The sequence below is a fragment of the Oncorhynchus masou genome, chromosome 15 (assembly GCF_036934945.1).
Source record: "Oncorhynchus masou masou isolate Uvic2021 chromosome 15, UVic_Omas_1.1, whole genome shotgun sequence".
Taxonomy (NCBI): Eukaryota; Metazoa; Chordata; class Actinopteri; order Salmoniformes; family Salmonidae; genus Oncorhynchus; species Oncorhynchus masou.
Window position 1 is genome coordinate 27,468,096 of NC_088226.1, and position 21,448 is coordinate 27,489,543.

The 21,448-nt window shown below is 40.7% G+C and overlaps 1 protein-coding gene and 1 pseudogene across 2 annotated transcripts; both read left to right on the plus strand.

Annotated features, from left to right (window-relative positions):
• Positions 1-452: 452 nt before the first annotated feature.
• Positions 453-9,422, plus strand: LOC135556832 (26S proteasome non-ATPase regulatory subunit 11A-like; annotated as a pseudogene).
• Positions 9,423-12,905: 3,483 nt separating this feature from the next.
• Positions 12,906-20,535, plus strand: LOC135556067 (homeobox protein Dlx3b-like). 2 transcript variants are annotated; one of them, XM_064988958.1, is made up of 3 exons: positions 12,906-13,454; positions 16,813-16,997; positions 18,741-20,535. In XM_064988958.1, the coding sequence occupies exons 1-3, from the start codon at positions 13,112-13,114 to the stop codon at positions 19,056-19,058; spliced, it is 846 nt and encodes a 281-aa protein (XP_064845030.1). In that variant the 5' UTR covers positions 12,906-13,111; the 3' UTR covers positions 19,059-20,535. The 2 variants fall into 2 exon arrangements, with proteins under 2 accessions (XP_064845030.1, XP_064845031.1); XM_064988959.1 differs by having other exon boundaries at positions 16,813-16,835.
• The last annotated feature ends 913 nt before the right edge of the window (positions 20,536-21,448 follow it).

A 21,448-nucleotide genomic window follows, 5' to 3' on the forward strand; every position in this document is an offset into this window, starting at 1 on the left:
TTGTAAAGCTTTAGAATTTCAATAGCTTCAATAGCACCTGACCTCAAACAAGGTTCAGAATGTACACTCAGTAGGCCTACACATTGCACACCCTTTAGTTTGTCCTTTCCCCCTCCCCCTGCCCCCAGGACTTTTTTTTATTACCTTCTGACACGATTATCCTATATTACATTTGATGCAAAATCAACTTTGGTTGCATGGATATGCAGGTCTTGGCGTGCCTTTGCGTTACAAAAAAACATCCAGATTGGACTTATAATTTTAGTTATTAACGTTTAAAGACGTACCGGGGGTTAGGGAATTTGTAAAAGTCGTAACAAGGTTTCCGTAGGTGAACCTGCGGAAGGATCATTAACGGGTTGCCAGCCACCGGTGCGGGGCTGTGATCCAATAACAAAACTCTGCTGTGGGCATGGTAGGGCAGGGGGAAAGGACTAACTAAAGGGCGTGCAATGGGTAGGCCCATTGAGTTTACATTCTGAACCTTGGTTGAGGTCAGTAGGTCACATGACCAAGGAGCTATTGAAATTTGAATGTAAAAAAAGTTTGTACTTTGTACTAACTAATTAAATTAGGAATTAAAAATCCTGTTCACATTTCCACGTGTTTATTAGCGTTGGAAAGCGAATGAATGTCCAAATCGTGAAAATAAGACCTGTGCAATGTTATGCACAATTTTTCCAACATCATGACACTTATGTGGAGTCTGTGGCTCAAGTGGTTTGAATGCTATTGAGGTTTGAAAGTGTGACAATCTGTTGAATATCCAACCTGAAACTGTCTTTACCTCGGTGTAATTTCAGTAATGTTAACTAACTAGCTACACATTTATGTTGGTAAGTAGAGCCAGCTAAATCAGATTTATTCACAGCAGAAGCTCAACAGATAGTGGCTCAGCCTTTGTTACATTGACTGCTAGCGAACTGTGTCCAATGTTGGACCCAGGGATGATTTCCCCCAGCTAGCTGTCAACTGAAAGCAGTGACTTATAAGTGAGCATCCACACTGATTTGACAACAAAACTGATTATGGCATGTATTATAGTTTGCACATTTTTTCTCACATATAGCCTAGATTTTGCCATCTATTATGCTAGGTCTACATGTAGAAGGTTGTGCTGCCAATGTCAACAAGTATTCTTCTATTGTTTTTTTCCAGTAAAGCGGGACATCCAGAAGAGCGATGAGGAGGCAGTGTGTGTCAAAGAGCAGAGCATCCTGGAGCTGGGTGGTCTGCTGGCTAAGACGGGCCAGGCTGCAGGTAACATATCCTCCCTCCCTCATCCCCTCCGATTTCAGGTGGATAAGTGCAGACTCACATATCACCTCTACTAGAGAATGATGCTGACATTTTGCAAACAATACGATACCAGGCCAAGTATCACTATACCGAGTAGTATCGCGATACCTGGTGGAAGAAAATCTGTGGCCTAGCATCCTGTTCGCCCCGTCCCCAGACGCTTGTTTACGTTTTCGAAACGTTCTCCAAAAACCTGTCACTGAAATTCAGACTTCTACTCAATACAACACATTGAATTTAACTTCACACAGTTCAGTATATAATATAATAATGCATAGAATGGCTGATTTTGCTAATATTTGCAAAGGCCTACCTGTGATTTGGGAGGAAGGAATACACATTGGTGGAGGCTGCTGAAGGGAGGATGGCTCATAATAATGGCTGGAACGGCGCAAATGGAATGGCTCCAGCCATTTTCACGAGCCCATACTCCCCAATTAAGGTGCCACCAACATCATGGGGTATACATGCATAATGATCTGCATGTCAAATGTAACAGAAGACTCATCTGGGTCTGCATCTCTGCTCGCTATCACGGCAAAATTATATTTTAAAAAACTGATGGGGGAATCGACATGAGTGAAAAGTGGGAGGAGAGAATCAGGTGAGAGGGCTGGTAGGGTCTAGGGGATGGTGCTGGTTGACAGCTGCCACACGTGATAAGCGCATGAAATTGAATTTATTAACAAAGCTGACTTTTATAAACATTTTATAACAGACACCAACAGATTCTTTAGATCGGTAGGGATGAAAAAGTCAGTAGTATCAAATGAAACAGTACTACGGTATTCATAAATGGTATCATGATGTTTTGGTACCATGGTACCGGTATACCCATAGGCGGCAATCCCAGGGGGGATGGGGTGGACGCGCCATGATTTGTCCCACCCAATAAATTACTGTAAACATAACTATTTATTTCAATAATATGCCATGAAAGCACTTATGTTGATTATAGACACTTATTGGCTCCTACTGTAAATAAAACTGCACACTGTGTGTCGCCAGCAAAGACGGAAATCAGAGCATTTTTCAGTACACCACAATGCAAAGTAAGAACCCTAGTTGCCTAATATCTCAAAGACTAGTTGATAAAATGTTCATAAGAAAAACGTGACATAATGATGTCATTAGGCAGAGCGGGCAACAGATGGCACATAAACAGCAGAACTGGGGACAGATAGGCAGGGACAGACTGGCAGAGACAGGGAGTCTCAGGTAAGTTTGTTGAGTCTTTGTTTGACAACATTATGAAAGGTTCTCTTTTTTAGACTTGTAAAATAGGAACATAATTGTGCAATGCCATGGATACCCCCACTCAACTTAAACTGGTGACTGAACCAATATTTGTTTAAGGCAATGGTATTGCTGTTGTGATTGTGTAGTTTTGGGTACCAGTATTTAGGAGTATTTCAAACACCTTATTTATTTTCTAGGAGACAGACTGTGTGTCAGTGAGGGTGGTGAAAGGGAAAGAGCCAGGGAGAGAGACTTCAGAGGACAGTGTCACAGCCACGGCAGGACCAGGTGTCAACCTTTTTGCCAGCAGCACCAGTATAGGGGACAGTGGCACAGCATTGTTCAGTTACATCAGTGATGGCACAAAACCATATCAGCCACACCCACAATTTATAGAACCGCAAACTCTTGCCAAGTGAGTGTTGACGTTTCAAGAGAAATGGTTTTGCGATTTCCCCTGGCTACCTTATAATCCATCAATAAAAGGAGTGTTGTTTGCACTGTAGCCAAGGGTTTCAAGCCAGCCATATTTTGGCCAAAAAGCAGATGCTGCCTTCATTAGTGCAGGTTTTAGGAACTGGAGAAAATCCATTGTAAAATTCACAGCACATCTAAACTGCCTAACCCACTGCAACTTTGTAACTGTAGCAGCACACCAGCTAAATCCAATCGTGCCGTGTTATCCAGCGCGTGGGGTAAACGGCAGGAGGACGCAAGACATGAACTGCTTGATGAAAATTGTTAGTTTGGTGCGGCAATGTGGCAAGACCGGGACAAGCCTTTAGAGGCCACACAGATGACAGTGGGAATTTATACCAGCTTTTGAAACTTAGGGGATGATCCCATTTTACTGAAGTGGTTAACAGAGTGTACCGCAATGTACACAGGCCCCAAAGCACAGAAGGAAATTCTGAACATCATGGCCAATAGTCATTTGAGGCATTGCAGGAGAGATTAGGTCTCTTTGAACAGTCCTCAGGGACCCCCGCCCCCTCTATATTATATGTAAAGTTACTGGAAACCTTGTGGTACCTGTTTGAGAAACCCTGGTATATAGTAAATTTGTTCTTTTGTTTAGTAGTTATTCGTACATGACCGTACACTTACTATTTATTTTATTGTATTTAAAATTGCTTATTTTGTGACATACTTGTCCATAGCTTTTGTTTGAAGAGTTGAGACACTGACTGAACAATAAATAAGTATTTTTGAAGGATATTTTGGTTGATTTATTTGGGTTAGTAGTTCTTTTGCTTTTAGAACTGTACTTATTTTGAGCTTTTTGTTCTTGTAAAGCTATTGTAGTAGATTCAGGTCAGTGGCACATATTTAATGGCTATATAAATGTATCAGAAAAAGTAAAATGTCAATTCAATACTGAGACCAACTTTGATGGTTCTCAATGGAGATTATTTTAGATGAGATCACACCATGCTCATTGTAAAGTATTTACGAAAACTGCACCCATAAACAGTGTACAGTACCATTGCCACCTACTGTCCTTTCTTGGTATTGCTGGTTGTAAATACAAACACCTGCAAACATAGTGGTCTGATAAGGAACACTGCTATAACTATATGTAGTAGTAGTATTATAATGATTTAAACATTTGAACAATTTGGGACAACCCTTCAGTTAACTACCTATCAATTATCCAGTAGTAGGGATTATGGTTCCTCAATATGCATTTAACATATTACAATGTAGGCTATGTGTTACAGCACTACTTTTGGTGTCTCCCTCAGGAATTGCTCTTGAGAATTTAATGTAATTGTCCCCTCGAAAGTTGATATCAGATTTTCATCCCTGGGTATAACGTGCAACACTAATGCTGACTAGTTTTGTCACAATTTTCAGTATGGCTAGGAAACAAATTACGAAGCTGTGGAAATTAACTTTTTCTATAATGTTAAGTGACGGTGACAAGTTTCTCCTTGACTGTGCGCAAGTTTAAGATTTGATTACATTGCATGCGGACTGCCCAGAATTACTGATCTACAAATCACCTTGCATCCCAAATACCTAGTCATTGTGATCAACATTAGTGTTTCTGTTCCTCACCTTGGCTTGCTTTAACTGATCCCCTCCAACCTGCTGTCTGGGTCAGCAAGGCCAAGGCGGGGCGGCTGGTGCGCTCGCTGCTGGACCTGTTTCTGGACATGGAGGCAGCTACAGGCCAGGAGGTGGAGCTGTGTCTGGAGTGCATCGAGTGGGCCATGGCTGAGAAGAGAACATTCCTCAGACAGGACCTGGAGGTAAGGAGTGGAAGAGGGGACCCCACTGGAAGAGAGCTGAGCGGGAGCACTGATATGATGGGTTTGGTTCGCCTCACTAAATGGTTTACAGTGGATGGAAATTAAGCCCGTCTTGGGGTTCTTGAGTCTATTTTGCTCTATGTAGCGTTGCAGTTCTTGCTTCAAGGGCCATTGGTGGATCTTGATGACACATTTCAATTCTGTCAATTTGGGAATTGAGTTGAAATTCCAATTGAACAATTTGAGAATTTTCTTTCTTAAAATGGACCTCTGGTGGTTATGTTAGATGATTTCAGAGGTGGTGGTATCATTGACTTTGTCTCTCTCTAGGCTCGTCTCATCTCTCTGCACTTTGACACAAAGTGGTGTCAAAATAAAAATGCCCTTCAAATCTGCCAACTCTGGCTTGGTGTATTCATTCATGTCTCTCCCTTTCTCTCCATCCCTCTCTCCCACAGGCACCCAGCTACTCAAGGAACTGAAGAAAATGGATGACAAGGCCCTGCTGGTGGAGGTACAGCTGCTGGAGAGTAAGACGTACCACGGCCTCAGCAACCTGCCCAATGCCCGAGCTGCCCTCACTTCTGCACGCACCACCGCCAACGGCATTTACGGCCCGCCCAAGCTACAGGCCGCCCTGGACATGCAGTCAGGTCCGCTACTCTCCATTCGCCTCCCCTAAAACACCCGCCACTAGTTAATTATTATGTCCACTGTGTAGGAGTGGCCTCTGCAGTTTAAAAATATATTCAGGGATTTATTAAACATTATATAATTTATATTTAAGTCATTTTAAAGTGGTAGGGCATCAGCTCTTCCACATCCGCCAAGCATAAAGGCCCGGGTCCTAACTAGACACAGCTGCAGGTTGACTTTTTCTAGTTGTACAGAGGTGGCCATGCAGATTTCCCTGTTTACCTCATTGCGCTCAGCTGGTGTCCTGGGTCTAAATCAATCCCTGATGAGAGAGCAAGCATGACAATCAGCATTGCAACAGGACTTGAGGTCCAGATTTGAGCAGGTTGATAGCCTCCTCACCCCTCCACCCTTACAGGGGTCATCCACGCAGCAGAGGAGAAGGACTGGAAGACTGCCTACTCTTACTTCTACGAGTCCTTCGAAGGCTATGACTCCATCGACCATCCCAGAGCGATCACCGCTCTCAAATACATGCTGCTCTGCAAAATCATGCTCAACCTGTAAGCAGCTGAACGCTCAACTCTATATGTTGTGTGTAATGATGATCAATGTGTAATCACTATACTTATGATATAACTTTGGAATTTTAGTAAATATGCAGCACAACAGTTAGTTATGGAGTTGGTTATGTGTGGATAAGAGCTTAAGAGGAAAGTTGATGTCTTGAATGAGTAACCTGTTGTCTTGTTGTATTCCTGAGGAGGTCCAGGGTCTCGTCAGTGGAAAGCTAGCCCTGCGGCACACCGGGAGACAGACAGACTCTCTGAAATGCGTGGCGCAGGCCAGCAATAACTGGTCGCTGGACGATTTTTGAAAAGGTAAGAAAGAGCATGTTGAGTGATCTGAATAACAGTGATGCATTTTTTTCATTTGCTGTTTTTATCCCTTGCATTGTTTATCCCATATTGTAGGTTCCTTAACACCTGTTTTGCTCTTCCTCTCTTTCTATCCCCTCTTTTGCTAAATCTTTACTTTCTCACCTATCTATATCCTTCTATTTTCCCCACTTCTTATCTCTATCCCCTCTCTCTCCAGGCCCTGACAGATTACAGAGGTGAGTTGAGAGACGACTCCATCATAAACACACACTTGACCACGCTCTATGACAACCTGCTTGAACAGAACCTCATCCGTGTTATCGAGCCTTTCTCCAGGGTACAGGTGAGCTTACAGCTGAGCATTTTGTGGAGGGTGGGCGCATGCTTTCCAGTACAAGACTAGGCTTTTGTTCTTGTAAAATTCTTTAAGAATTTGTTAAGTCTGTAAAATCCGAATTTCTTTGTTTTTAAAAGTAGTAGGCTTGAAAGAGAGCGACTCGGTTTGGGCTGATCTGTGACCCGCTAGCACCTTCCCCGGTAAGAGGGGAATGAGGCAACCTCAGTTACACACAAGGGAACTTTATTGCTGTACACACTCACAGCAGACAGGGAATAGATGTTGGAAGGATGTGGTTCTGTATTACAGGATTTAAGCAGTAATGAATAGGCTGTACACTATTAGCACAGCAAGAGGACTGGTAAGGACTGTATAAATATAAAGGACTGTATAGATCAAGACTATATAAGCAAACAATTGTCATTATCTACTACCAACAGTAAATAGTAAACACACGTTACAACAATAACAACTCCATTCTGCACGCACTCCTTCCCACAAGTCCCCTCAGAGGAGTGAACAGACACTGGCCTGTACAGTCAGAATAGCTGTCAGGTGTTCTGCCCACTAATTATGTACCCCTTAGCAACCCAGGTCACACATTGAGGCCAGTTTATTGTACCACTAGGGTTATGGGAAATTATAGATGCTTATAGATTACTGGCAGGGAATTGATAGCAAGGCTATTTGTAAAAGGCTAGTATTTGTTTAGCTTTGTTCAGCTTGGATATTTTGTCTTGTAAAGTTCTTTAAGGATTTGTAAAGTATAAAGTCAAATTGCTGTGTTTATAAAAGTAATATTTGTAGAATTTTGTCTATTTGTTTTGCTTTGTTGAGCTTGTGTTCCAGACCACTGACAAGTGTTGTTCTGTCTCCCCACAGATAGAACACATTTCCATCCTCATAAAACTCTCTAAAGTAAGTCCTGGCTTATTCCACGACTAGGACATTAAATGGTGTCATCACATCTTTCACTTATTTTTGTTATTTTGCCATGCCCATTTCCTTCCTTAAACATTTGCTCTAATGTTGACTGAAGCAGTAATGTAAAGCTGTGTTGATTTGGTTTCTTCACTTCTACACAGGGAGATGTCGAGAGGAAATTGTCACAGATGATTCTTGACACAAAATTTCACGGTAGGTGTCTATGATAATGAAAAATGTGAACACATACACTTCTCTATGTATTTATTTGGACAGTGAAGCTAAAACCTGCCGACCAATGTAAAATCCTGGAGCATAGAGCCAAATTAAAACCTTTAGCTTTACTTCCCAAATAAATACATAGGGGAGTTTAAATCCAGATGTTCTCCTCCCGTCATTTTAGTCCCATAGTTGTTGGGAAAATGTAATAATTAACTTCAAGTTAAAGGAAGACAATCACATTTTTTTAGGTCTGAGGTTTTTTTGTTGCCTTTACTCTGTACCCACTTGACACCATCCCTCCACCTCCTTCTCTAGGTATTTTGGACCAAGGCGAGGGTGTGCTGATCATCTTCGATGAGCCTGCAGTAGACACAACGTATGAGGCGGCCCTGGAGACCATTCAGAACATAAGCAAAGTGGTGGACTCACTCTACAAAGCCAAGAAGCTCACATAGGTCAGCCAGTCCCCTGAGCCGCTAGCAGAATTGGAGTCCTATAGAATAAATGTATGTTGAATATGTGTCATAGGTATGTATGACAGCCCTGCTTTGGAAATTATGGGACGGTTTCCCGAACACAGATTAACCACTTTCATTTGAGTATGCTATTTAGTCCATGACTCGGCTTGATCTGTGTCCCTAAATCTGCTGCACCAGCCTGCTAGTTAATATATTTTCCCTTTTGTCTCTTTCCAAAGAGGAGACCACCTGTACCCCAGCACAGAGCTTGTCCGGCAAGTTTGTGAAGCACTCCGGGAAGGGGAGAGGGGGCGGTGTTCGGACTCAAACAACCCAGCAAGCAAATAAACCAACCGACCAACCCACAAACTGACAGGGCTAGGCTGCCCCCCTCCACCCCTCTTCAATTCAGACTGGGTACATTTAAAAAAAATGTTTTCCCCCAACGGACATTACAACTACTGGCATCTCCATCACAGGTTTCTATGTTCCTCGGCATCCCGCTCTTCCCCTCTTTGCCGACCGCCAGGGAATCTTGTAAAAAAATGAACAATAAAGAAACAAACATATACTTAACATGTATGAAAGATCTCTGAAAGAGTGTAATTGGTTGGCTTACATTGCCTTAAGGTTCAGTTCTGTTGCCAAACAACCCCTGGCCAACCCATATGTTTTCTTGCCTTCATCCCCCCCAACACACACAGATGGCAATCTGGGTCTGCTGGCTTTGTGCCAGAGTGGACAGATGAAACGGACCACTGTCTCTGCGAACACGCCACAGGAAAAGGACACAGTCATCGCCACACCGTTTTATAGTTCCCAGACCTGGGTTAATATATTGTTTGAAAATCGTTCAAGCACTGAGTGTTTGTTTTATCCTGCCTGGGGTGCCAGGAGGGTGTGGTTTTCCTTTTTGGGACTTTTCTATTTGTTCCATTTTTCAACAGGTTAGCTCAATCGAGAACATATAAAGTACCTGATATGATCTCTAAGAGTATTTTAATCCAGGTGTAATTGTTTCCTTTCCCTGCCTCCAATTCCAGTTTGTACATAATGTTGCCAGGTGTGTCTGTCAGGCCTGCCATGCTAACACCCCGTCTATCCCTTTATTTTTATTACACTAAACGAGAATAAAATAAGCCCTTGGGCTTTCGGGAGTGGTGGTGATTGACCTGGTTGTATGTGTTGTGACTGGCTGACAGGGAGTGAGTTGGTTGTTTTATTCCTCATGTATTAAAAAAAATGGGGCTTACAGTTAAAAGCTGTAAGGTTTGGGGACTACTTTTTGCAAGGACTACTAGTTGACCATTTCCCATGAGACAGAGAAAAGACAAGTGCTAATAAATATATTGAGTGTCACAGCTTAATTTTCTGTTTGAAAGACCTAAACTAGATGGACTTTGCCTCATTTTTGCCTATTACAATAATCAAGAAATACCTTGATTTGTTTTCAAATCTATCGTGTCTCTGTATATAGAGTTTTATCTTGCATATGTTATCAGGTTCAGCATATATGCTACATTTATCAGGGTAAATTAATTGTTACATTTTATTCAATTTTAGACAACTCAAACATAGGCAAAAGATGGTTGAACAGTCAGAGCTGCAATGAGTCCTGGGTCTATTCACCAAACCATTTTACCCAGCTAGGGCATCTTAACATAGCCCAGTGACGTGTCCCACATGACATCCTGTTCCCTATATGGTTTACTACTTTTGACCAGAGCCCTATAGGGCCTGGCCTAAAGTGGTAAACCATATAGGGAACAGTGTCATCTGCGACAGACACCAAAAGGTGCACATGTTACAAATTGTCATTATGTAGCTACACTTAGCAGACACCAGGGAGCGCTATTGGATTAGAATTTTCACAAGTGAAATTGTTTTCTAGTTTGGTCATAGATGAAAGGGGAAAATAATATCTTTAAATTTACAAATTTGATAATATATATGTCTTATACATCCTTCATGCTCTGCTTGAGCCATGTTCACATTGTAATTGGTGTGTCTACTGTCTGTCTGACAAAAGTATTATGAAATAACAGGCTACATGCTTATTATTCAAGGAACATTTTTCCAATTTCAAAAATGATCTAATCATGAATAATACTGCATTTTATATCTCACCTAATTAACCTTTATGGAGCCACTTAGGGGTCTTGGTGGAGAAAAATAAACAGCCAGGCTAATCCATTCCCTCTTTTTTAAAATTATTATTCCCTCTTTTTTATTCATTCCCTCTCTTTATTAGCTTCCAAGGTTTATCAATTCCCTCATGTTCTATTAGTTCCCTCTTCTCGTTAGGCAACCATGATGGTCCCACTTGGCCTATAACATATTGCAGCCAAAATTGTAATTATATTTAATTACATGCTTCAAATGGTGATGACCACTGACCATTCAATAGCTTATTTCCATATGCCATAGAGATTTTATATGCCTCTGAATCTTAAGGGCAAATAATAGAAACGGGCATGCAAAATCACTCAGAGTGAAAATTTGGTGTAATAATGTGCTCTCATCCCTAAGCAGGAATTCTGCTTCATGACCTTAAATCTGTATTTCGGAGGAGTTTTTTTTAGCTATCTATACCCTAACCTGGCAAATGACCAATTGAACATGTAGTAATTGCAACAAAGCAAATAGCTATCAGTGGCTTGTGTTAAATTTAAAATGTGTCTACTCTGGTCTTGCAACGTGCGCTCCAGCCAACTAATGACAAATACAGTGCCTGTGCTGGTATGGGGGGCGACATGAGATTATTATGCATAATAGCGAGAGTATTTGTATTTGTCAAACGGCAGTCAGACATCGATCCTCATGTCACACGAGATATTTATTGGAAACCGGCATAAAACGCATCACCGTGCACGTTCACCACTCTGAAGTTAATCAATTTATTTCATCTGTAGCCTAACAAACTGCATGTTTTCACGAGTCATAGTGGGAGGACAACACACCATATCATCGCGTGACTCCCAAGTTTACTTAGATGTGATGCTTATAGGCTATATCAATATATGCGCATAAAGGCTTTCCGCCCCCATTTCGCGCATAATACGTCCCCCCTCCCCGATAATAGCAGTCAGTTAACATGACCTTTATGAATTATGAGGCTTTTATGTGATTTGTGTTTCATATTATTGGCCTAGATAAATTCTCCAAAATTCACAAAAAGTGATGTTAGCTGTTGAGGATGATCTCATATACATTGAACAAAACGGGATGTATTTTGCCATAAGAAAATAGGGGGGTATATTCAAAATAATTTGTAGACAAATATTTTTTATAGTTGTAGGTAAAAGTGTCAATTAAACTTATCATGGTGGGAAAAGGGCCTGGATCTCCCTAGGGGTTAGGGTTAGGCATGAGAACCAAGGAGGTTTAGGGTTAGGACTCGGGAATGGTTGGGGTTAGGTATGGAGGCTAGAGAGGTTAAGGTTAGGAATCAGGTCTCTGGGGTGGTTATGGTTGGGTTTTATTGGCCAGAAAGGTTATGGTTGGGACTCAGGTCTCTTGGGGTGGTTAGGGTTCGGCATGTGGGTCAGAGAGGTTAGGCTTAGGGCTCAGGCCTCGGAGGTGGTTAGGCTTAGAATAGTTACAGACAGTCCTTCAAAAGGAAAAGTATATATACTAGCGGATGATAGCTATAAGACCTACACATGCATATTTATGTAGATGTATATTTAGAGATCCAAGCTGGTTTCAGGGAATTTTGTATTGTTCTGTATGTATACATTTTTGGATTCTGATAATCAGCGAAGTCGAATTACACACACGTTACCTTGATTTATCCAAACCTTGGTGTCATTTTGGAGGATGTGCATGGGATGGCCGACCACGTATTGGGTTTCCACTAGTTACCACAGTCACAAAGTAAAAATTGGCTATAGGCTTTCGTAAATATGAATGAAAACAAAAAGCGTTAGGCATAAGGTTAGCAGTATGGTTAAGGTTACGGGTAGGTTTAAAATCAGATTTTAAGAAGATAAATTGTAGAAATAGGCGGGGTTTATTACTTATTGATTGTGGTAACTAGTGATGACACAATTATAGGGCTGCCACACCTAGGGAAAGGCCTTAGGGCAAGTCACGAGCCAACCTAAAGAAGATTTAGTCTATCAAATTGATCTAAAAGCCCATGAATAAAATAGCATAGGACCAAACCTATGCATATAGGGGCGGCAGGTAGCCTTGTGGTTAGAGCGTGTTTCTAATCGAAAGGTTGCAAGCTAGAATCCCTGAGCTGACAAGGTGAAAATATGTCGTTCTGCCCGAGCAAGGGAATTAACCCACTGTTGCTAGGCCGTCATTGAAAATATGAATTTGTTCTTAAGTTCTTAACTGACTTGCCTAGTTAAATAAAGGTAAAACAAATATATATAGGCTACGTTTTTTTGTTTGTATACACAACTCCACTGAAGAATGGTGCAAATACTTGTTGCAGACAGACTAAACATGTAATAAACACGTCCAACAGAAAATGTATCTTCTACTTTCAAAAAGGTTGTGGGACTGTGGTTCTGTCCGGGGGAGGTTCTGGAAATTTTCGAGTTTATCCCTCAGGGTAAACGAAGCAGAGGCTGTTTGGAACCAATGGGAATGAAGCATCCACTCCCCTCGCTCTGTAAATTTGAGTTCAGTTGGGTTGGGTGCCGCCACAGTGCAGTGCAGTCTCGCCGAGGGACTTTGGATGGGCTCTGAGGATTTCGATGCTCCACAATAGGCCTATTGTTTTGGTTTTATTTGGGGAGTTTATGTTTTCTTTTCAAACTTCTATTTCAACTTACTACGCATTTTTTACAAGTCTCCACACTTTCTGGAGGTTTTTATTAGGAGAGTGAAGGAGGGCGGCGCAGGATGAATGGAACTACTTCTGAGAAGGCGGCATCGAGCCTGTCGTCTGATCTCCACGCCACAGTGAGCGGTCACCCTGGCTCCAATGATTTCCCGACGCTGCCAAAGTCTTCTCCCACGGACATGGGGTTCTACAGCGGCCAGACGATGCACAGCCACCACGGCTTCTACCCCAGCCACGGCCAGTCCTACTCGCAACCAATGAAACCATACTCGTATCATCACCATTACAATCTCCATGGGATTGGGGTATCGGGGGCCTACATTGCAAAATCGGAATACCCTTATCCCCCTAAGCAATACGCTCATTATACCCGCGACATACAGTCACATCTCCAAGATATCGGTAAGATTTACGCATGAGACGCGTTGCCATTTTTGGTGAATAAAGATACTCGAAGTTATGTTTATTAATAGTGTCAATGGCCCGTGTTAAATGAACCATCCCAAATGCGTAGGCTATCGCTTATCGACAAGGACCAATCTTTATGCCACAAATTTAAATGGTTCAATTTAAATTGATATGAATCGAATTTACATTTGGTCAGCCTAATATTGGTGTTGGGCATTAATTTGGGGGGAGTTCAAAGATTTCGAAAGTAGTATACGTTAGCGTAGCCTACTATTGATTTTTAGGCCTACCTACATTATTTTACATACATGATTATATTGTGCATGTTTATTTATACAGTAATTATTATTCAACATGTCCTCATGTGGGATATGAACTCAAGAACTCTTGGTTCATGGCGTTCATAACTTCCTACTATGCCACCATGTCTGTAAAAATGACTGATTTCACCTGTATTCCTTACACTGGACTTCAAAGTAAATCTCAGCTTTGTATAATACACTCAAGAAAAAATATTATATTTATCAGTGATTCAGGAGTAACATTAAAATATTATAATATACCCCACCAACATTAGACAACTATACAGAAAACCCTCAAAATGTTGAGATAAGTACATGAAATCAATGATGAAAGAATAGTCAGATTAAATTATAGCAGTTCATAAGGCAGTCGTTTGCTAAATGTATTATGTATTACGACACTTGAGGTCAGATGTTCAAATGTGAAAAAATTTCACATGTATTCAATATAGAGTTCACATTTTTACATGTGAGGAGAATAATGTTTTTACTTCACATGTGAAAAACTTTCAAATGTTGTCACATGTAGCATGGTATCACGTTGAAATTTTGCCTCCCCATATTGTCAGATTTATTTCATATAATATGTTTTCATATGTGATGAAATGTTTTCACATGTGTACTTTCATGTTATCACGTGTTGCTTTTACTTGTTTCACATGTTATCACATTTACTTCACGTGATACAAAAAATCTGCAAGGATATGCTATGCAGAAACATATTTTTTTGCTAATCTGCGTTCCAGGCTGCAAAGCTAACAACATGTGATATGCGACAACTTTTAATTTAAAGAAAATGAGCTAAATCCTACCCCATTTTGTATTTTTGTTTTTAAAAAGTCTTAAAGGTACCAAGCAGTCATTCTAATTCCCATGTAAAATAGCATTTTGAGTGACTAAAATATTATCCATAATATTAGTTTTGGATAGAAATGCTCAAAATTAGCTCATAGCTAACCACTAGGAAGTTTGAGAAGACAGGCGAGTGGGCGGGGAGCGTATATGAGAGCTCTCAAGCAACTTGGTTGCACTGAGCAGTGTTGCGGTAAAATCATCTCAAGCAAATTTGGTGATATACAAAGCAATGATTGCATCAATGATGTCAAAAATGTTTTATACATTTCCCGTCTGGCATGTCTCTTGTGATGCGGTTCACAGCAGCACTAACGAATGTCTTGACTTGACAACTGCGTCAGAGTTTTGAACGACCCTTCCCTCCTTTTTGTTCCATGATGGCTGAAGATAGTAGTTAGCTAACACCAGACACAGATGAAAATGTAAACATTGCCATAGATGAATATGGCAAACTTTTAATTATATTTGATGATACCCTACCACCAAATTTTGGCACAGTAAAGTAGCTATCTAGCTATATAAACCATGTGTAGCCGATGTAAAATGTTAGCGGGGTGCGCGCTAATAGCGTTTCAATCGGTGACGTCTCTCGCTCTGAGACCTTGAAGTAGTTGTTCCGCTTGCTCTGCAAGGGCCGCGGCTTTTGTGGAGCGATGGGTAATGATGCTTCGAGGCTGGCTGTTGTTGACGTGTGCAGAGGGTCCCTGTTTTGAGCCCAGGTACGGGCGAGGAGAGGGACGAAGCAAAACTGTTACATTGATGCTGTTGACTCGGATCACTGGTTGCTGCGGAAAAGGAGGAGGTCAAAAGGGGGCTGAGTGTAACCAATGCGAAATGGTTAGCGGGGTGCGCGCTAATAGCGTTTATATCAGTGACTTCACTCGCTCTGGGACCTTGAAGTAGTTGTTCACAAAAGGCTGTGTCTTTTGTGGAGCGATGGGTAACGGTAATTCAAGGGTGGCTAATGTTGATGTGTGCAGAGGGTCCCTGGTTCGAGCCCAGGTAGGGATGAGGAGAGGGATGGAAGCTATACTGTGACATAGGCCCATTTGCAACCACTCCTTCTCCGATGTTGGTTACAAGGTGGTACTTATTTAAATGAGGTAATAGAAAATTAAGGTTATGAGACCCTATCACCTTAATAATCCCGCCTCCTGAATCTAATTGTTTGACATGGGGGAGGGGACCAGTAACTTTATGATCAAACTTGATCAATGTAGAAGCAACAGTCATACTTTTCATACATTGGTCATCATACTTGATCTGGTTTCATCCAAATATCATTACATTTCATGAAATACATGATTTTGACTGTTCTTTACCTTTAAGATGAGCTCCCAGGGAATAGTGTATTATATCATTTTTATCCTAAAATTCAAATTACCCATTGGGCCTAGTCTACTTTGATTGTTTTGCAATAACACACTATGCTATTAAGCTCTTAAATAATATAAATTGTTCATATGGCCTAGAATGAAAATGAAAATGTAGCCTATTCTATAAATGCAAAAGACTTCCTTATTTTTTCCAAAATTGGTTTTGCAAAGCAGCTGAAACCTTCACATTTGAGAGAGAACTACTATTGTATTTGCGTTGTCATTGGTAATTTTAGTGTTAACAATGTTTAGGTATCCAGGCCCTATAACATACAGTTTAGCTGGTAGCATTGACATTCCAGGAAGAATCTTTCTCTTCGAAATTGGCCCGGGGCTAAGCCCAAAGCCACATGCATCAACATGAGGTGTCACGACATGTCAGTCTGGCACACATTTCTTTTTGGCTCAATAGCCTGTCTTAGAGTTTTGACTTGATCACTCCATGTGAAAACACCACAAACAATACATGAAGGCTAAATAGCCGATGCACCAATCATCTTCTCTCATTAGTGACATCTCCCATTATAGTGTGAGGGGCATTGTAATATCTTGGACAGAGATATTTTGTGCACCAAACCCTGTTTAGGCTATTGAGTAAAGCCTATTTCAGAACGGGTAAAAACATAATCATATTTTTTTTTAATGATGTTTACTTTTGAAATTTATCATTAATTAATTAATCTGTTATCATAATACTTTTTTTCTGTAGGCATAGGCCTATAGTCTACTGTTGAAGCCCTCTGTAGTCTAGTGTAAATGTATGAGCCCCTCAAGTCCTTTAGCCTACTAATGCTCTGTTGTCATTTTTCATTTTTTTAGCGAAAGAGGAACCAGAGCCTGAGGTGAGAATGGTCAACGGAAAGCCTAGAAAAATCAGAAAACCTCGCACCATATATTCTAGTTACCAGCTCGCTGCGTTGCAACATCGCTTTCAGGGAGCTCAGTATTTGTCTCTTCCTGAGAGAGCCGAACTAGCGGCTCATCTCGGCGTGACACAAACACAGGTGAGGAAGACACATACCACTGTTATGACACGCTGTTGAGAGATTAAATATCTCTACGATTTATGTTCTTTTGTCTAATAAAACCATGAACTATGCTGGCATCTTTTTGCATACTGTAATTCTACACTTAACGAATCATCTGAGACGTTATAGGTTTTTATCGCTTTAATTTTCAAAAGTATTTGGTACATTTTCACAACTCTTAGTACAAAACAGATGATCAAAAAGGCAGTTGTTTTAAACTCGTAGCACATGTTCAATTGACTTAATACAACATGCAAAAATCATAGTCACTTTTTCACCAAACTTAATTAAATGTTGTTTTTTAAAACCTTTATTTAAGTAGGCAAGTCAGTTAAGAACAAATACTTATTTACAATGACGCCAGCCAAATCCAAACAATGCTGGGCCAATTGTGCACCGCTCTATGGGACTCCCAATCACATCCGGATGTGATACAGCCGGGATTCAAACCAGGGACTGTAGTGACACCTCTTGCACTGAGATGTAGTGGCTTAGACTGCTGCGCCACTCAGGAGACCAACTTAAACAGTGTTTCATCTAGAAATACATGTTCATATAAAGTAATTTCCTTTCACAATGCAATACTCACATTACTTTTGATATGATTCACTTTTCTTTTGTTAAAACATGTTACTATTACTTAATCTGACTGTTCTTAATTGATGATCATTTAAACATTTGGTAAACCTATAGATTGTACACGTAAACTGGTTTGTCTACTACAGATTTTGAGAATTACATATTAAAAAGTATGTCTGTAAAGTATAAACGTAAAAAATATGATACTACTATGTGCTACTATGATGATGACTATGATTTTACTTCACAGTAAGTTAAAAAAAAATCTGATCAGAGATGCACTTGTATGTAACAAATCAAAGTGTATTGGTCATGTACACAGATTAGCTAATGTTACAGCAGTTGAATGAAATGCTTGTGTTTCTAGCTCCTACAGTGCAGTAATAAAATATCAATACAATACCAAATGCATAAATAATCCAGAAAGTCCAAAACAAGAAAGAAATGCATTCCCTATACGATAAACATGTATCCAAAATGAAGTTTGCCCTGACAAAAGGTTTTTCCCCAGGTACATGAACAATGAGGATAATTACTACAAATTCGATGAGAAACTATGGCCAAATGCTCAAGACAGGCTTAATGCAAACTAGTGTCTGCTAAAACGTATTTCTTTAATTTGATTACATTGTGAAGATGTCTTCAATCATCATACCTTTGATCACACATGGGATAGAAATGATGGAAATGTGATGTTTAGTCAATTTTAATGGGTAGTGCAAGTGCATAGCTTAATGTGGAAACAGTGTCATGTACTGTTATTTACAGTACTGGAGCATACTACATTCAAAGTACAAATTTGAAACATGTATCTTACAATTCACCACATACTTGTACATTTTTTACCAAAGTGATAAAAAAACAGTATTGTTTATATTATATGTCAAACCACCGGGTTTATTAACCTCTTCCTGTTTGTTTTCATATCTGATAATTGATAGCTTAATTTATGGATCTAAGTTTGCATCTGGATTCCAAATTTCAATGCAATGTAATTAGGTATATTCTATTCTAATAAGGCATAGGGTGTCAATATGAAATTACAACACTTTGCTAGATAATACATTTTTAACTCATACCTTCACATTTTCTGGTACAAACATCCCAAACAACCTGTAGCTCAAATATTTTTTCTTTCAGGTCAAGATCTGGTTCCAGAATCGGCGTTCCAAATTCAAGAAGCTGTACACATACGGGGAAGTTCCACTGGACCATAGCCCAGGAGCCAGTGACTCTATGTCCTGCAATTCACCCCCGTCCCTGGCCATTTGGGACAGTAGTATACCCACAGACCCTGCCACTAGAGAGCAGGCTCCCCAGCCCTCCCTCAGCTCCCCTCTATGTTATGTGGAGAACTACACTCATCACTGGTATCAACAGACCTCACAGTCACGTTCACAGCACTCAGGACTGGTTCTTCAGCACACAACACCACCAAAGAATATGGGGGAGGTGTAATAATACAAAACGTATCGGAACAAACTGTGGTCCAACAACATGGCCGCTCATTGGAAATAAAGCCTAGAGGGCTGTGATGGGATTTGTGTGCCAATACAGAGGGCTGAAGTTCACGGACAAGTTGGGAAACATGCACAAGGACTTATTGTCTCTGTTGTTCCTTTTTGATTCAAAACAGAGGAACTGTATACAAAAAGAATGGACAAATCCATGTTCTGTTTAGATGGATGTTTAGAGTGATGAGTTGCTAATATTATCAGTGGCTCATTTCACTCTGTTGGAGAGATTTGATATGAGAATGGATGGAATAGCAGCCTATTTGGTGGCAATTTCCTTTATAGTGGCCCACTGTGGGACCATTAAATGAACATATTCTTTGATCTACAGCTATTCAAATATATACTGTCAGTGCATTCAACACCCTTTGTTTCTTCACAATATGAAACACCCACAGATACATGGAAGTGGTGTGTGCCATTTTCAAACATTCATAAATTATACTTACCATTTCTTGCATTTATATAGATATAATTAAGGCTCAATTCACATATTGAGCCATACAACATTTTATTACACAATGGTTCAAAACAAAACATCTCTTGGAAGTTGCAGAGAACTATAGGAAATAAAAACGTGTATTTGGTACTTTGCATTTGCAATAGATTTTTGGTAAAAGCCATAAACTCAGGTTGTTATTTATAATGTAGCCTATTTTATACTCTATTGATATGTTAATATAACTTTGGTGCCTGAGAAACACATATTTTATAGTTAGTCTTTTGTGTGGATATTAAAGTTTTTGTTTTTATTAATTATATTTACACCAATTGAAATGATGTAATATTTACACACACATGCACACACACAGATGTAAATAACCCCTTGAGATAACGTTCAAATCTTGTTTCCATAGATTTCTTTATACAAATTATCCTATGAAACGGTTGTAAGGACAAAATGGAATGGAAGAAATTATATATTAACAGTCCAGACCAATAAATATATAGGCGCTTAGAGCTTGAAATATACGTTTACTGTGAAATATAATTAGTACATTGGTTTAATCACAAAAACACAACATAATGATATATTCTCAATTGAGTTATTTTAACAACCATTTAATCCAATACCAAAACTTGTCCTTTGAATGTAATATGCTACAGTACTGTAAATTACAGTACATTACACTGTTTTACATTAGGCTATACACTTGCACTACCCATGAAAATTGACTGAACATCAAATTTCCATAATTTCTATCCCTTGTGTGATCAAAAGTGTGATCATTGAAGACATCTTTCACAATGTAATCAAATGAAAGAAATGAAAGAAACAATCTTTAGCAGAAACTAGTTTGCATACATTTACATTTAAGTCATTTAGCAGACGCTCTTATCCAGAGCGACTTACAAATTGGTGAATTCACCTTCTGACATCCAGTGGAACAGCCACTTTACAATAGTGCATCTAAATCATTAAGGGGGGGGGTGGTGAGAAGGATTACTTATCCTATCCTAGGTATTCCTTGAAGAGGTGGGGTTTCAGGTGTCTCCGGAAGGTGGTGATTGACTCCGCTGTCCTGGCGTCGTGAGGGAGTTTGTTCCACCATTGGGGGCCAGAGCAGCGAACAGTTTTGACTGGGCTGAGCGGGAACTGTACTTCCTCAATGGTAGGGAGGCGAGCAGGCCAGAGGTGGATGAACGCAGTGCCCTTGCTTGGGTGTAGGGCCTGATCAGAGCCTGGAGGTACTGCGGTGCCGTTCCCCTCACAGCTCCGTAGGCAAGCACCATGGTCTTGTAGCGGATGCGAGCTTCAACTGGAAGCCAGTGGAGAGAGCGGAGGAGCGGGGTGACGTGAGAGAACTTGGGAAGGTTGAACACCAGACGGGCTGCGGCGTTCTGGATGAGTTGTAGGGGTTTAATGGCACAGGCAGGGAGCCCAGCCAACAGCGAGTTGCAGTAATCCAGACGGGAGATGACAAGTGCCTGGATTAGGACCTGCGCCGCTTCCTGTGTGAGGCAGGGTCGTACTCTGCGGATGTTGTAGAGCATGAACCTACAGGAACGGGCCACCGCCATGATGTTGGTTGAGAACGACAGGGTGTTGTCCAGGATCACGCCAAGGTTCTTAGCGCTCTGGGAGGAGGACACAATGGAGTTGTCAACCGTGATGGCGAGATCATGGAACGGGCAGTCCTTCCCCGGGAGGAAGAGCAGCTCCGTCTTGCCGAGGTTCAGCTTGAGGTGGTGATCGGTCATCCACACTGATATGTCTGCCAGACATGCAGAGATGCGATTCGCCACCTGGTCATCAGAAGGGGGAAAGGAGAAGATTAATTGTGTGTCGTCTGCATAGCAATGATAGGAGAGACCATGTGAGGTTATGACAGA